We start from the raw sequence: 17,061 nt of genomic DNA, 5'->3' as shown, positions 1-17,061 counted from the left end.
TATAAGCCAACCACATAGGGAAAGTCATAAATCCTGACTTTTTAACAAGACACAAACCAAGAAGGCAGAGGGTCAAAATTAAAAATGTGGGGAAACTTTTCTAACTCTTTTAAGGCAATACTATGAAGAGTTATAATTTTAGAAACAGTCACTGCTGCTATTATCAAATTTTCATTAGAAATACATAGTTCAGGCAACATCAGAAAGTTAAGCCACTCATTTGAGAAACAATTATTTAACATATGCTTTGTCTCAAATATAGTATACTTAATATCATTTTCATAGTTAGAGATCTTCCAAGAACAGTAATTTATGATAGAAAAAAAGATTATTTTACTTCCTTAGGTAAGTAATAATTTATGACAGAAAAAAAAGTTATTTGACTGTCTGTGATAAAGAGATCAAAATTGCAAGGAATAAATGAATACAAAATTTCCCCAAATAGAGCCTATTGAAACCATCTGATGTCAAGGAAATAATTTAATACAAAGAAGAATTATTCAGAATCACAGATCATCAAAAAACTTTACCCATAAATTTCAAAATATGTTCAACTGCATTTTCATGAAGTATCAACAACTCAATTAAACATTTTTCAAGTAAATAAAAAAAACTGAGTTAATTCTAATAATTAAAACCTATGCTTCTCTGGGAAGTGATAATTTTTAGCTAGCTGAATTGTACAGTTTAGTTAATTAAATAACTATCTGCATATCTCTTTGGTTAAACATTTCCAATCATTTGAAAAATATTCATCACTGATTTTTTCCTTCTATTTATGAACCTCTAAAATGAGGAATTAAATTTACCTGATCATAACATAATATAAATGATATACATTAAAATAAATAAAATTTTTGAAATTATAGTTATGTTTATTATTCAAAATGTAATAATATAATAACTTTATATAACATTAAAATATCAAACTGTAAACATGATCACAGAAGTTAAAAATCTATAAGAAATACTGGAGATTATGTACTGCAATTTCACATCTAAGGAAAGAAAACATTATTCTCATTGAAGAATTTATCATTTCAGTCATTTACCAAGGACCTACAATTGTCAATCATTCTGCTCAGTTTCAAGGACAAAAAGGTGAATGTATCATTTCACTGTCCTCAAATAGTTCAAATTTTAATGACAGAGACATACATAAGCAAATGAAAATATAATATGATATGATAAAAGAAAAATGAAAATATATTCAAACTAATTACAAGTCAAAGAAGAAGCTTTTTCTGAAGCAAAACTAACAAATGTCAGGAAATGCAATGCAAAAGAGAAGACATTTAGTTGGGGACTGAAGGAGGAAGGAATTCATTGAGAAAGAAAGACATTCTAGAAAGAAGAATACAGATATGTGAAAATAATAAAATCTATTCAAAGAATATTAACTTTAGTGCAACTAAAAAGTAGGTCAGTAGAAAGAGAAAGAAATTTGGCCTTTACGCTAAATGACAAGCCCCTGAGGAGTGGAGGTAAGAAAGAGGTGATATGCATAAAAAGCAGCCCAATGCAAAGAAAAGTGACAGTGGAGACTGGGAGAAGAGAATGAAGTCAAGAGATGTCTTAAGAGACATAACTGGCAGACCTGTTACATTATCCCAAAAAGCTAAAACTAAAGGGGACTAACATTTTCAGCTTGAATGAGTGTGCCACTAATGGAACAAGATTATCCAGAAGAGCAAGAGAGAAAAATCATTGGAAAAGTAAAGGGAAAGAAGATAGGGAGAGAAATTCTGGGTATATAGAATATCTAATTCTAGTAGCAACATATATGTATCACTAGGTTTTAACAATGGAGTCGGGAGAACAGCAAACTATATTCAATAGATCGTAATAACCTATAATGAAAAATAAGAAAAAGAATATACATATATATGTATAACGGAATCACTATACTGTTCACCACAAACTAACACAACATTGTAAACTGACTATAACTCAATCAAAAAAAAAAAAAAAAAAAAAGGAGGCAGGAGAAAAAGAACTGAAAGTTACCCTTATATAGATCGTAATTTCATTATTTTCTTCTTCCCTCCTGTTACAAAAAAATCCAGGATCATAAAAATAAAAGCCAAACACTGAAAATAGGAGCAGGAAGCTAGAGAGAGTCTGGTTCCTTATTTTTCTATACTACTTCAATCCTACAACTGTCCACCTCAGGACTCTTATTTATTTATCCTCACAGCCCTTTGCCTGTTTAAGCTACTGCTGTCATGATTTTTGTTACTGACAGTCATATTTATTTCTAACCAACATCATGGTTTTGCCTTTCTTCCTCTTCTCTCGTCAGTCTCTACACTCTGCCCTGGGAGACCTCATCCACTCTCTTAGCTTTAAAACCACTCCCTGTGAGTGCTGATGACTCCCAAATCAAGACTTTCATTTTACTTAATAAATGCTGAGTGTATATAACAAAACAAGACCATTCAATACTTTAAATTTTTGCTAACACAGAAAGTGATAATGGTTATAAAATAATATTCTAATCCTATGGAAAGCTACAAGTTCCTACCAGCAATGCACAAAGATTCCAATTTCTCCACATCAACATTTGTTTATGGGTTTTAGTTTGTTTTTCAACATTTGTATACAGAGTTTTAGCTTGTTTTTCCTTTGTTTAATAATAGCCACTCTAATGGGTATGAAGTGGTATGTCTTTCTGCTTTTGATTTACATTTCCCTAATGATTAGTGATATTCATCATCTTTTCTTGTGCTTATTGGACATTTGTATATCTTTCTTTAGATAATGTCTATTCAAGCCCTTTGCCCATTTAAAAATTAGATTGTATTTTTGTTGTTGGGTTTTAGTTCCTTATATATTCTGAATATTATTAAATATATCTATTTTTAAAGAGAAGATTAACAAGCAAGTTGCTACTTAAATGAAACTTAAAATACCATAAGAGAACTATAGGTTAAAAATTACTATGAATGGTCCACTTATCATTAAAAGCAGTCTGAAAATATAACCCTTTCAAGTATTAGTTCCAAAATCGAATTATTTTAAAGTCATTAGTCTTTCCCCAAACAATTAAACTCTTTTTTTTTCTGCAGAGCTCACACAGGTACTCAAAAATGTTTTTAAAATTCAAGATTGATAAAAACACTAATAACCAAAATTCACATGATTCATATGAAATACACAAAAATATCTACACTTGTCAGGGTTTCAGAGCCACCATAACACACTTCTTAAGGCCATAACATCCATATTGCAATTTATGTAAACACTATGCCACAGAGCACAGGGGAGCACTCTGATATGTACAGACCACCTTGTAAATGGTGGTCCCTGGAGCTGTGCAACACAGCAGCCCTTTGGAGTTCAAGTGCTAAAAGATCTATGTTTCATTTTTATTATTACTATCTCTGACATAAATTTTTAAAGTTAAAAAAGGCAAAGAATAGAATAATAAAAGTAAGTATCCCATGGTATTCAATTCAACAATTCCTTAAACTCTAAACTGACTTACTCACTCATATCCAATGAAAGTATCCAATCCTATTTTTTACAAATGATACTTTTATTACTTAAGTAGATCTCTTATCTTTAACTCCCCAGTATGTAATCTTTCTTTTGCTAACACCTCAATTTCCCTTTAGGCAACCACCTCTCCCCTTTCTCAGTCCCTGAATTTCAGGTAGTGCCTAAGAAAAGAACAAGATTTAAGTTTTGGCAATCAAATTCACAATGATTAAATGATGAGAAACAAAATAAGACAGTAAGATTCAGTCCTAGAACTTCTGCTGAAATTTTTAGTTAAGAGATACTTTTATGACTGACAAGGTAGGCTGTTGGTAACCACCTCTGCCATCTCATAAAAAGGGTCAACCAGAGAACAAACTTAAACACACACAAAGGCAGAGCATACAGAAAAATTCAAGAATGTCCCTGATGACAGTATTTGAAGTCCCAGATACAGCAGTATCTTATAGGTAGGGCCTTTCCCTGAATTTCCAGTACATGAGTCAAAAAACCTTTTTCTTCCCCCTACTTAGCTTCTTAGGGCTTTCTGTCACTTGCTAGTCCTAACTAGTATGTATGGTTTCACATATAATAGTTGTATCCTCTTATCATTTAAATCTCAGTTGTCAGTGGTAATTTTTATAGGTCCTGGAGGCCTGTCTGTATCACACTTAAATATGCACTACAGGAAGTCTACAGTGATAAAAACATGAATATAAAATGTCAACTTATTTCCCCCACAATGACTACTCTTTCAGAAAGTATGCTGTTAGGAAAAAAAAAGAATGCAAAATTGCTAATGCATTAATAAATAGCTCTACCAACCAGAATATAAACATGTGCTTACAAAAAGACACATGAAAAAAATTCCATTTTATTAAATCCAGGGAAACAAAATATCCCTACCTGGTAAGAAACTTTACATATAAAATCATTACAGCTAGTAGAACAGGAATGAACAGAAAAAGTGGAGCTGAGAAAACATTAACACGAAGTAAATGCAACATACAATAGGAAATTTTCTCATTAGTTTTTTCCAATGGCACAAAATATCCATTCTCACATTTAGAGTTTATGTAAAAATATACCTGTATTACTTTCCTACAGCCACTGTAATTACTACATACTTCTGGCTTCAAATAACAAAAATTTATTTTCTCACAGTTCTGAAGGCCAGAAATTTAAATCAGTTTCAACAAGCTGATCAAGGTGTTGGCAGGGACACACTCCCTCTGGAGGCTCTACAGGGGAATCCTAGACCAGGTTTTCAGCAGCCAGCATTCCTTGGCTTAGGGCTATATCACTCCGAACGACCTTGACCTTTATAGCCTCTTTGCCCTCTCCTCTTCTGTGTATGTAAATCGTTCCTCTGACTCTCTTTTACAGGGACATTTGTGACTGCATTTTGAGGCCACCCAGATAATTCAGAATAATCTCCTCATCTCAAGATCCTTAACTTGATCATACCTGCAAAGTCTTTGGTATAAGGTAACATTTACAGGTTCCAGGGATCATGATATGGATATCTTTTATGGGACCATTTTCAGCCTACCACCACGTCGTAAGTCATTTCAGTAACTATAAAATCACTCAAAGGCTAAGAATACAGACATGCACCTTATATTCTCAAATTAAATTTTTTCACAATGCTCTCTATTTATACTAGTACCAACACAAAAAGTTTCAAAAAGTCATGTTTAAAATAAAAAGGTAAGACTCTAATAAGAAAATGTCTAGTAAGCATAGCCTTAAGAAGTGGTTCATTTTAATCAAATTTAAAATAGTATTCTTTGAAACTACAGAGTTATTATCATGACAATCCATTATTACAAATGTAAATATTAACGTAAGACTTTACCTCCGGATCCTAACTGCTTGTAGAATCTGTATTCCAAATGTAGCTGTGGTGCTCTGGATTTCATGGGCTCCTAATTAAAAAAAAACAAAGAACAAAAAACAAAACAAAACAAAAAAACAGTAACAACAATAAAAAATGTAAGTTAATAAAATATCATTAGGCCCCAATTCCAAATGTTATAAATCACAGTATCAGCTCTTACATAATGTAACACTCTATTAGGCATCTTTGTCTCTCTAAGGATCTAGATCCAGATAATAAGCAACTTAAGTGCAATGTAAAACAATTTGATGCCATAAATGTACACAAGGTTAAGTGGCTATTACATCAAGCATTAGGGAAATCTGTGTTTGACTCTTTGACCCTGAAGAAAAGTATACTGTGAACATTCATGACTAGGGGAATGGTGGCCCTTACTGTTTCTCCTTTTACCAGGAATCCACCCCTGAACTATATATTTCTGATGTAAAGACTCTAGTTTAAAGTGAAATTAAAGGAAAGTAAGAAAGAACAAAGATGGAGATAGGAAAATTTGACAATAGCAACACTATATTTTAAAAATTTTTCAGCTGGAGTATAGCTTACAATAAAACACACAGTTCCTAAGTATTAGGTCCATGAGCTTTGTTAACTGTATATATCTCTGCAACTACCAGCTCAAAAAACCTTTAAAACATTTCCATCACCCTTCTCTTAGAAGTAATCAGTTTTGGACTTCTAGCACCTTTGGATTTGTTTTTTCTGTTGTTGGATTTCATATAAATGACATTATACAATATATGTTTTATATGCATCTGTCTGGCTTTTTTCACTCAACACACTTTTGACATACATACACACATATACACACAACATAAACAGAATCAAAACAGATTTAAGATATAAGAAATAAATATTAAATGTGTGAAAATATTTGCAGGAAACAAAACCATAATAGTGTAGTAACACAAGAAAAACTAACAAGATCCCACAGGAAAGTCTAACAAGGTAACAAAACTTAAACAAAACCAACAGAACTTTAAGAAATACAAAAAACTACAATAACCAAAATGTAAAATTAATCTACCAGCACATTAACACAACAGAAAAGAGAATTTGGGAACTGGGAGATAGATGGAAAAATGTCCACAGAATGAGAAGATTTTGTAGAACGCATCTATATAAATGATACAAAATCCAATTGTGAAGGAAGTAAAACAAAATACAGAAAAAAAGACGAGAGATCAATACAATGAGAAGGTCTAATACGCATTTGATAAGTGTCTCAGGAAGAAAGGAGAGAGAAAAGTGAGCAGAGGTAAATAGTGAGGAAATAACTGCAAGAACTGATGAAAGATAATAAAACCAGAGATTTAAAAGGAATGTGAATCTCAAACAGAATAACTAAAAAGAAACTTATACTAAGACATATCACAATGAAATGACCAATGACAAAAACTTCAGATAAGGAACTAGTAAAATCCCAGTGGAACAATTATAATCATAGAGATTATTATCAGAGAAAACAATCAGCTTAGTTCTTGAGAGGCAGGGTCGCAGAGTAAAAACACTAGTTTGAATAGATTTTTCTTTTAAAGTTTCTGCTGTCTAGTACAGGGAACTATGTTCAATATCTTGTAATAACCTTTAATGAAAAAATATGAAAATGAATACATGTATGTATATGCACGACTGGGACATTGTGCTGTACAGCAGAAATTGACACACTAACTGACAGTACTTCAATTAAGAAAAATAAGTAAATTGAACTGGTTTGATTCCTAAATTCATCAGTTACTAGCTGTATAGACTTTGGCAAGCTACTTAATCTTTTTGTACTTTCCAGTTTCCTCATCTATAAGAGAGGGATAAAACATTCTTTCTCACTTTATTTATATAGACATATATATGATTTAAAATAGTTCCCTCTACATAGTGCTATATTACCTATAATTCTTCAGTTAACTATATTAAAGTACCTAACCATAAGATATAATAAAGATGCCCACTTATGTAATCACAAGTGAAATTAAATACATAACTTATTCAAGCACTAATATTCCCTAGGTAAAAAAGAAAAAGAAAAAAGATCTAACTTAGTTGAGTCAGTTCAACTTGATTCCAATAGTTTAGTAGCAGTAAAACTTTATTGTACCACAATATACACAAATGTCACCTCACCACAGGATGACATTTTCACTATTCATGAACAATGGTTTACTACATAACTGCAAACAAGATATGAGAGTGGTGGCTGAGGTCAAATTAATAAATTATCCTGAAACAAATTGTCAATATGAACTAGGTTAACAGTAAATAAATGTAAAAATCTCTTCAAGTTATATCAGAACTAAAAGGAGTCACTGAAGTCTGCTCTCTGAACACCGTTGTTATCAAATAACGCCTTTTTTTGTACCAAAGTACAAAAATCAGATAGCAATCAAGGTGTACAAATATAACATTTTTGAGTGATTACTTTTAAGGCTGGTTCTGAACAAAATTATGTTATCTGTTATAAACAGAGACAATGGATACAGATATATAAGATACAAAAAAAAGAACATTTTATATATATATAAAATTTATAAACACACACACACACATATACACATATAAATATTTAGTAAATTAAGTACCAACCTATCGTCCAACAGTTTACGTGGAAAGTTTTCTGTCCTGTTAATATATTTTTCGGATGAATCTTAGGCAAACATGGCTTTACACTATACTTCAACCTCAAAATACTATATGTAGACCCAAAAATACTCCCAGTTCCTGCTAAGAACACCGAATAATCACAATTGTTGTATGTAGTACTGATCACAGTACTTTAAAAAAGGACAAATCAGAGCAGAGGAAGAATGTCCCAAAAAAGGACAAGAAGAAAAATACAGGGATAGTGATGTGGCATGAAGGTAAACTAAAAAGGGTGATACATGTGTGTATACACAGGGAGGCTGAAAGATGGCATAATGCATGTTTATTAAGGCATCAAAGATGTCAAAGGGATAAACAAGTTCCAAATCTGAAAATAACAGAACCTAAGGGTCACCAGTTAATGACTGAAATGGACAAGTAAAGGTCAGCCTAGAGCAGTGGCTCTTGTTTTAACACAATGGTTTATTAATGCCTTAACGTATCAGTTAAGTGTCATTCACATGCTCCCATGAGTACAGGCTGCTGCATCAGTAACACAGAGTACTGGCGTTGCCACACTTCCATCCTTGTGCACCACCCCCACTCCCAACACAGAACAATGTCTAGATCCTGAACCAATGGCCTAGATCAAGGGAAAAGAACGAATTCCAAAGAAATGACCGCAAGCAATACCCATTCCCTGCATCCCGGGCCTCCCTATTGTGATTCACACAAACTGACTCCCACTGTCCTGATTTCACACTCATGAGGGAAACCTGTAATTTTAACTCAGCATTTTACTATGTAGATCAGCCTACAGGAAAAAAATTAAAAACATATTATTTATACTGATTTGGGCATTATGGGTCTGTATTAGTAAAATACATCAAATACCTTAAATTAGAAATTAACTTTTCCTAAATATTTATACCTCTGAGAGCTTGATTAATTGTGAATTGATAAATACTGTGAATTCACTTCTGATTAACAGTGACAATCTTAATGAGACCACCAATCAGATTTTCTGTCATAACGCCAAGGACCAGAACTTAAACCAAGGCGAATTCATCTAGGTAAATGCTAGTCCCAACCCACATGTCAGCCAGCCAGTTTCTCCTGGTAGCATCACAACCCTACTGCGCATTTTTATTTCCCACTAAAAATACACAGCATTTGTTGCAGTGAAACTTAGTCTACACTCACAAAGATACTTAAAATTATGTAGCAGTTTTCTATCTCATTCCCAAAGTTTTTCTCTTTCTCCCACTTGTCTCTTCCTCTAATGGTCTCTACTTCTATATTAATCTCACTTTACCCTAATAACAGTGGTTATATTGGCAAAGACAAGATTGAGACTGGCAGCAAGCTGGGAAAATCAAGCTATGCTTAACCTCAAGGAAACCTGGCTGGCAAACCAGATAGAAAAGTTTTGCCAGCAGGAAGTTATGTCTCACAAAAATTCCCAGATTCCAACTATTCAGTTGTCACACCAGGCACATTTAGGACTTCAAAATAGTCCCAATGGAGTTTGCTTGCAATGCTATTCTCCACCCACATTAAGCATTTCTAAATCCCTGAAGGTCAAGCAATAGCCAGCTTTACCAAAAATAAAATATCAGTAGAAAAAGAGATTTTGGAAGCTATGTGGAAATACATTTTCAAATACTATAATCCTGAATACTAAGGACACCTTTCTCCAAATGCTTGAATCAAAAAGACAAATCATGTTTTCTAATTTTTATCTAATTAAAAATGCCAATATGCCAGCTTCCTTACATTAAAAACAGTGCAAAATTTTAAAAATTCAATTCTATAATGAAAACAAAGTAAAGGAATTGTTTTCATAACATAAAAAGACACAGACATCTTATATATACATTATCATACACTTGAAGAGCAAAGTTATGCTAGCAGCTAATAACAAAAGATTAGTTATGCATATCACTTTCCTAATAAACACTCAACTTATAAATGATATGGAAAAAAGCAATTTAAATGTTCATTAAAGAAATAACAAAAAATAATTAGGAAAAATAAGAAACATCAACTTACCAGTTTAATTGCCACATATTCATTTGTGTATAAATTTTTCCCTTGAAAAAGAAAGAAAAATGTCAGATTCTACCAGCAATAAATGTTGAAAGATGTATTATGTAAAACTACACTGGTGGGGCAAAAAAGTACCTAACACATTTGAATGAAACAGGTTTTTGCTTACAATTATATAGCAAAAACCTCAATAACAATGAAATATTTAAATTTATGATCAACTCAGATGTACTTAGTATTTCACCTGGATTCAGAGTAGAGAGTGATACTAATAAATACCTTAGCTCACTTAACAAACATAGAAAAGTTCTTATTTTGTTGCACTACTATAAACAATTCAGAGAGTAATCAACAGGAAAATATATACTAAATTTCAATAAAATATTCCTCTTCCAATCATTTTAAATCCTCCATTATTATGCAGTGTGATCTTAATAGAGCTCATGTGTATTCTAGTAAATAGAACAAATACATAGAAAAAAACTGGAATATATTTAAAATGAAATAAAATTTTTAAAGTTTTATTCAATATTTGGCTTTGACAAACTGGCCAATTACTTTGAGGGGAAACTCATCCTAAAACCAAATTAAATTACAGATATTTTAAGAGTTAGAAAAGCCATAAAATAAGAAAAAATTATTTATCAGCCCAATATATGGGAGTCTTTTTCAGCACTGAAAAATAAAACGGAAAAAGATAAAAGATCAGAAGATTTTACACAGATTTGATTGCATATTTTAAACTTGTATAAGTTGAAAAAACTACCAGGTACAAAGAATATGTAAGAGACAAACCAAAATAAAGATTTAATATAATTATTACGTAAAGAATTCAGATGAATTACAGTAATTTTTGGCACTAGCAAACTGAAAATACTCCAGAAAATTCCAGGGGGTCAACATCTGTAGTTCAACTAAAACACTATGGAGAATTAAGTTTATGAAAACAATTTGATATTTAAATTAATGTGCTTCTTCACAAGTACAGTAAAAAGAATAAAGAATAGAATATGTGACTTCTGAATTTCCAGTATTCTTTCAATAAGCATGTATTATTTTTATAGCAAGAAAAATAGAACAATGATAGTTGTTGTTTTTAACTATGACAGTACTGTCCCTGGTCACATTGGCTACTGAACAGAAAATAGGCAATCATCAACTTTCACACATGTGATTTTTCCAGCATAATACTCCTAACTTCATTGTATATAATAGCTGATGAATGGCAGTAGAACTTCTAGCCAAAATTTCACTCTCAGATGTGATGCCACTGTAAGCAGTATTTTCGCCTTAAGAATCTTTGCCACAAGCAGTTTCACAGCACAACCATCTACCTATAAGGCAATTTTGCCATAAAAGATAAAAACTTTCTTTTGTATAGCACAGGAAACTATGTTCAATATCTTGTAATAACCTTTAATGGAAAAAAATATGAAGACAAATATATGTATATATATATGCATGACTGGGATATTATACTGTACACATTGTAACTGACTGTAATTTAAAAAGATAAAATAATGAAAATAAAAGAGGAACATTTAAAAGGACACAATGAGACATGAAAAATTATAATCACAGAAGTTTTGAAGACTTTATTGTGAAAAATTAAAATACAAAAATATCAATACAGTTAAAATGTACGTAGATTCATGGTTATAACTATTAGGGTACATCTGAGAAAAAGTGTTACTTCCTTTCTCAAAGATGATCATTAAGGATTCAGGATCTCATGTTGGGCCTAGGTTCTTTACAGTATAAAAAAATTTGCTTTAAGTCTCTCCAAATTTCCCTTGAAGTAAAATGATGAACTGAGAGATGCTTCTATTTCTTATCAATATATGTAACCTATAAAACTGATAGTACATATATGGACCACATTAAAATGTTCCATCACATGCTTAGTCCTTACATATTTCACCAAATCAGGTAAGCCAGATTCTGTAACAAATACGAAAATTCTGTCTCCCTCATATTCTCCACTATTAAATAGCAAAAATTTTCACCATTTGCAAGAAACTTACACTCATCAGAAATCACGTAACCATTTCTTTTGGGGGGATAGAAGGAGCTTGATTCTTTTGTGTCTTCTAACTTCTAATACTGCATGATAAATTTGGTAAAGATGGCATGAGAGAACAAGCTGTTATATCTAAATTAGCCAAAGAATAGATAATTAATGGGACGGATTAGATAATTAATGGGATGGATGACTGTTGTGAATTAGCGGCCTGTTTTATATTCACCATAGCTTGGTAAGCTTCTGGGTGTAGGGATAACTGTGTTCACTAAAGGATTTGCAAAGTGATGTTACCATTTTCTAGTGTAGTATGCAATCCGGCTTTACACTCTCTTATTTCTCACTTCCAGTAAGTTTTCCTATAACTGTATTTTTTTTATCAAGTCAATGTACACAGTTGTTAGCATTCACTATTTTAAGATCACCCCGTCTATTTGTTGCTAGTTAGAACAGTATGAGGCCTAAGATTTATATAATATAAAAATGAAAACACAGCCTCAGAGGAGAATGAAACCAGTCAACCAGTTGAAACCAACTGTCAACCAATTATTTTACTTTATGGTAAAATTGCCTTATGGGCTGAAAGCTAAGCTATAAAAGAAAAAAAAAAAAAGTACCATATTTTTAGGTTCAGCATTTCAATGTGCCTTCATACACATTTTCACAAATACATTATGCATGAAATTGTAGGCTTCCTCTAGTAAGCTTATAGTGCATAATTTAATCGTACAAAGAAGAATTTAACCTTAGGGAACTGGTATCTAACAAAGGGACAACTCTGTTTTGAATTCAAAGGTGGAATTTATATTTCCTCAAGATATTATCATATTTTATAACTATTTTGCATATGATATTATGATATTCACAAGCACAAAGGGAAAAATATTCACAAAACAAAAAGTTAGGTTAAATACAGATTCCATAGACTCAAAATATACCAAATGCACAAAGTATGTGTTTGTGTGTATAATACAAGTGAGAGAGGGCGCATGTGTATAGAGGGAATCCAATTAAGAGAAGGCTCCAAGTAGACTGGTTCCAGTTAACTGATGTTTTACTCCAATTTCAAAAGATACTTCCAACAGAGCTTGTGCTATATTCAACTCAAAAAGATGGTTTTATCAACTTTGTGGTATTTGGGTGGTCATTATTATAGAAAACTATGTTCCACAGAAACTATATATATGTTTATAGCAGAGACTACTAATTACCCAACAATAAGCATGTTCCTGCTTCTATAATAAGAGAATGCTCAACTTTCAAAATAATTGTCCAGCTAGACTATATTTCTGGCCTCTCTTTCAGCTTGGTGTGGCCATGTGATTAAGTTCTGGATATGAGCAGAAATGAGATATGTCACTCCCCACCTCTAAGAATGAATGTGTGCTCTCCTGGCCCTTTCTCTTCTGGCTGGCTGGCTGGGAGCCGGCAACAACTGGAGCAACCGTCTTATGCAGAGACTGCAGAGACGGAAGCCACATACTGAGGATGCAGAGGTACCCTGACAGCCCTGGGTGTTCTCCTTCTGGTCTGTGTTACATGAAGGAAAAAGAAACTTTTTCACCTAACACCACTATATTTTAGGATCTCTTTGTTATTAGCATCATAGCCTATTCTTTATTATTACAATTTTTGAGATAGGTTTTAAGCTTCAGTTAGTAAAAGAAAATCGATAAACATAAAAAAAATGAATCTACTCAAATCTGCATATTTATTTGCTATATGTTGTGAGGTATGCAGAATTCTCAACAAAACAATTCTTAAATATAAACAATATATTAGGAAGAGTTATGAGCCACATAGGAACAAGAGGAAAAGAAACAAAGTTATGAAAACTCCTGTCTACTTAATTATGTCAAAATTTATAGTATCTTATATGATAATTCATAAAGCCAATATATAACACCCTTGTTCTGTTTTCTTTTATGTGATGGTCAATCAGGTGTAGCCACAAGAGGGGTCATAAAAGAGGCTCAGGAAAACAAAATTTATTATACTCCGAGGCCCTAGAAGAGAGGGGTCACAGAAGAAGCATCATGTTTTGGTTAGGTGGTAGAAGACAGGAACATGGGAAGAACTTAGGTCAGGCCTTTATTGGCGTTTCTGTAGGAAAGGCAAGGCAGAGCAGGATAAACTGTTTAGGATTGGCTAGTTTTAATAATTCTATTAGCCTTTGGGCATTATGGGCGAGCAGGCAGGTGGTCTCAAGTTGTCTTCTCCTTGGCCACAGGATGATTTGAAGAAGAGGACTGTCTCCTGGAGTGTACTGGCCAGATGGAGAAGGTATGACTCTGGACTGGTTAGTTTGCAGATCAAAGGCATGCTGCCAGCTGAGTCCTTTGCTATCTCTAAGAACTGTCCAGCCTCTACAGGAGCAGTCTCTCCCCAGCTAGAAAGGTTTTGGGTCTTTTTGAGTTTTTGTTTTTGTTTTTATGATTAAAGCAATATTATATTAGCTGGATTATAAAGCAGAAAGAGATTCCATACATTCTGGAATACATCTGCAGTAAGAGGAATCAACTCAAGTATTAATTCTTTTTTTTAAATTGAAATATGGTTAACCAGAAAGGTTTTTTAAGATATTAAAGCACAATAATATACAGAAAAATAAAAATATATACAATATAACCCCATATTTTATCTAGCTATGTTTGGTCTCACTCAGTGCCTGTTAAAAATGTTTCTATGGGTTTTGATTGATTGTACAAGCTAGAAATACATCTGCTAAAATGCAGAATGCAAGCCTTATCACCAATACATATAAAGGTAAAATAAAACCAAAAACATATCAATTCATCATTCTGTAATTAAAAACACAGATAAAAATGATAGTAAATGTATTTACTTAAATCTAATTTTAGATTATTTTAAATGTTTACCTTTTATAAATCTCAAGGCCAATTTTTTATGACCAACTTTAAAAAAAAATTATCTATAAGAATAGTTTCAACAGTGGGTAACACAAGACCCCTTGGGTCATTTGGAAATGGCAGTGAGGGTTGAAGGAAGGGCATTTGGGGTTATGCATGGAGATGCAACTCTTATTTTGTGCCCAAGAGGTCTAAAGTTCTAAACACCATGCAGTGTATGGGATATTCCTCTACAAAAGAGAACTGTCCAGCCCAAGATGCTAATAGCATCTTTGTTGAAAATCACTTATTTATAACATATATTCTTTATATTCTTTCTTACCCAATACTAATCACAAACATTTTAGTGCCAGAAACAAATGTTCAATATTGTGTCTATTAATGGGGCTTTAAAGAAAGTACTTTAAGAATCCAAATCAGCTTTTAACATTAGCATGTTTATCCAGGTATAGAAAGAATGATACTTATAACAGCTTTTTATGTACAGAGAAATCACTTGGGACCTTTTTTAAAAAAGGAATAAAATACCCCTGTATTTAGTAGTCTATCAAGAAAGAAAAATATGACTAAATTAGTTCTCCAAGTATATATGACATTTATATATTATAAATAAACATAAAACAGATACATATATAGATAATATATTTAAGTAGATAAATGTATGCAAAATATTCAATAAACACCCATAAACAGGTTAGATACAGATAGATAAATAAATGATAGAAGGATGGATGGATGTACTAATCAGTCATCTTACATCTATTGCTGCTTATTCATAGACTGCAAAAGAAAGGGGTATTTTGCTGCTTTTTCAGTAATTGCATCTATAGTTTCAGTACATATAGTATCTCACATTGCGCTGGCTAAAAAGCTCCACTAGATTGTTTTGTGTGTATACGCACACACATACACATACATATATACAAACATACATACACAAAGATGTGTATATATGTGGTTATTTTGAAATAAACTATACGAAACCAATTCTGAATTAACAAAGCCAAAGTACTATAGTAGGATAGTCATATAAACAGAGAGAGACTGATAAAGTACAAATATATATATGACATAATATGTAGCTGTAAAACTAATATATATAAATAAATTTAAGTAAATATACATATAACACTATAATTTTTAAAAAGAATATCTGGATACTATCTTTTACAGGAGCAAAACAATCACTGTTTCCTTAAAATATGCAGGTACAGTGCAGGTCCTTTTACACTATTATCCAAACTTAATCTTCAAAATAATAACTAAATAATTTTCATTAGAAAGTATCTTTCATTAAAAAAAATGCTTCTAATATAATAGAATAAACAAAATAGTCTTACCTAATCGTAATTCTCCAAAATTCCCACATCCAATTTTTTTTCCAACTCTAAAGTTAGGTCCAACCATTAAAACTCCAGAGGATGAAGAACCAGTTCCTCGAGTGTTGTGTCCTGACCGACCACTAGGTCGTGCCATTCTATCATCTGATTTGTCCTTGTCTTTCTTTTTATTATCCATATCAAGTTTGCGGTACTCCACTTTGAATTCTTTAATCAAGACAAGCACACTGAAATAGGGTATCGTGAAAACAGGTACATCACTAGGTAACTGTACCAGGTGGGTAATCTTAACATTCAAATTGCAGCAGGTAGTCAATTAACTGGAGCGTGTTCATCCCATTCGTAAAATTTTTCTCAGCTGTCTTTTCAGCAAAACATGTCTTCAAAATTATCTTTCCAGTGATGTGAGCTGATATTGATAGAGAGCTAGAATATTAAGAAAAGAAAATTAGTCAACTTAGAGAATTAAAAAATGTATGTTTGGGAAATTAATAACAATTCAAAAGTTTAGGCAATAGACTATTACTATTTGTTGATGCCCACTGAAATCAAACTTCAGTAGACTCTTATTCATTACCCTTTATTCCTATAATTTAATACCAAAGAGATCACAAAAACAGAACAAAACACAGAAATCAAGAGATTTGGTTGTTTCTTAACAATAAATACAAGTAACAAAAATGTATTGAGTGTTCCATAAGCCAATATACATTCACTAACCTAGACCTTCCAACATAAAATCATTTCAATTAAAAAAACATACTCAGAGAATTCCAGTAAGTCAATTTAAGATTTTCAATTTAAAAAAACAGAAAGAGAATAATTTTG

At 32.2% G+C, this 17,061-nt stretch overlaps 1 protein-coding gene across 11 annotated transcripts in view; it reads right to left on the bottom strand.

Moving 5' to 3' along the window:
* CSNK1G3 (casein kinase 1 gamma 3) overlaps positions 1-17,061 on the bottom strand; it is a 97,354-nt gene that overhangs the window by 48,755 nt on the left and 31,538 nt on the right. For all 11 annotated transcript variants that reach the window (XM_032476609.1, XM_032476607.1, XM_032476606.1 and 8 more), the window contains 3 exons: positions 16,234-16,659; positions 10,007-10,047; positions 5,339-5,408 (listed from right to left, as the gene is read on the bottom strand). In XM_032476609.1, the coding sequence (XP_032332500.1) occupies positions 5,339-5,408; positions 10,007-10,047; positions 16,234-16,411 (289 nt within the window). In that variant the 5' untranslated portion in view covers positions 16,412-16,659. The remainder of the gene's footprint in view (positions 1-5,338; positions 5,409-10,006; positions 10,048-16,233; positions 16,660-17,061) is intronic.

The sequence above is a fragment of the Camelus ferus genome, chromosome 3 (assembly GCF_009834535.1).
Source record: "Camelus ferus isolate YT-003-E chromosome 3, BCGSAC_Cfer_1.0, whole genome shotgun sequence".
NCBI classification, from domain to species: Eukaryota; Metazoa; Chordata; class Mammalia; order Artiodactyla; family Camelidae; genus Camelus; species Camelus ferus.
Note: the sequence above shows the minus strand (reverse complement) of the source record. Positions and strands in the feature narration are given on the sequence as shown.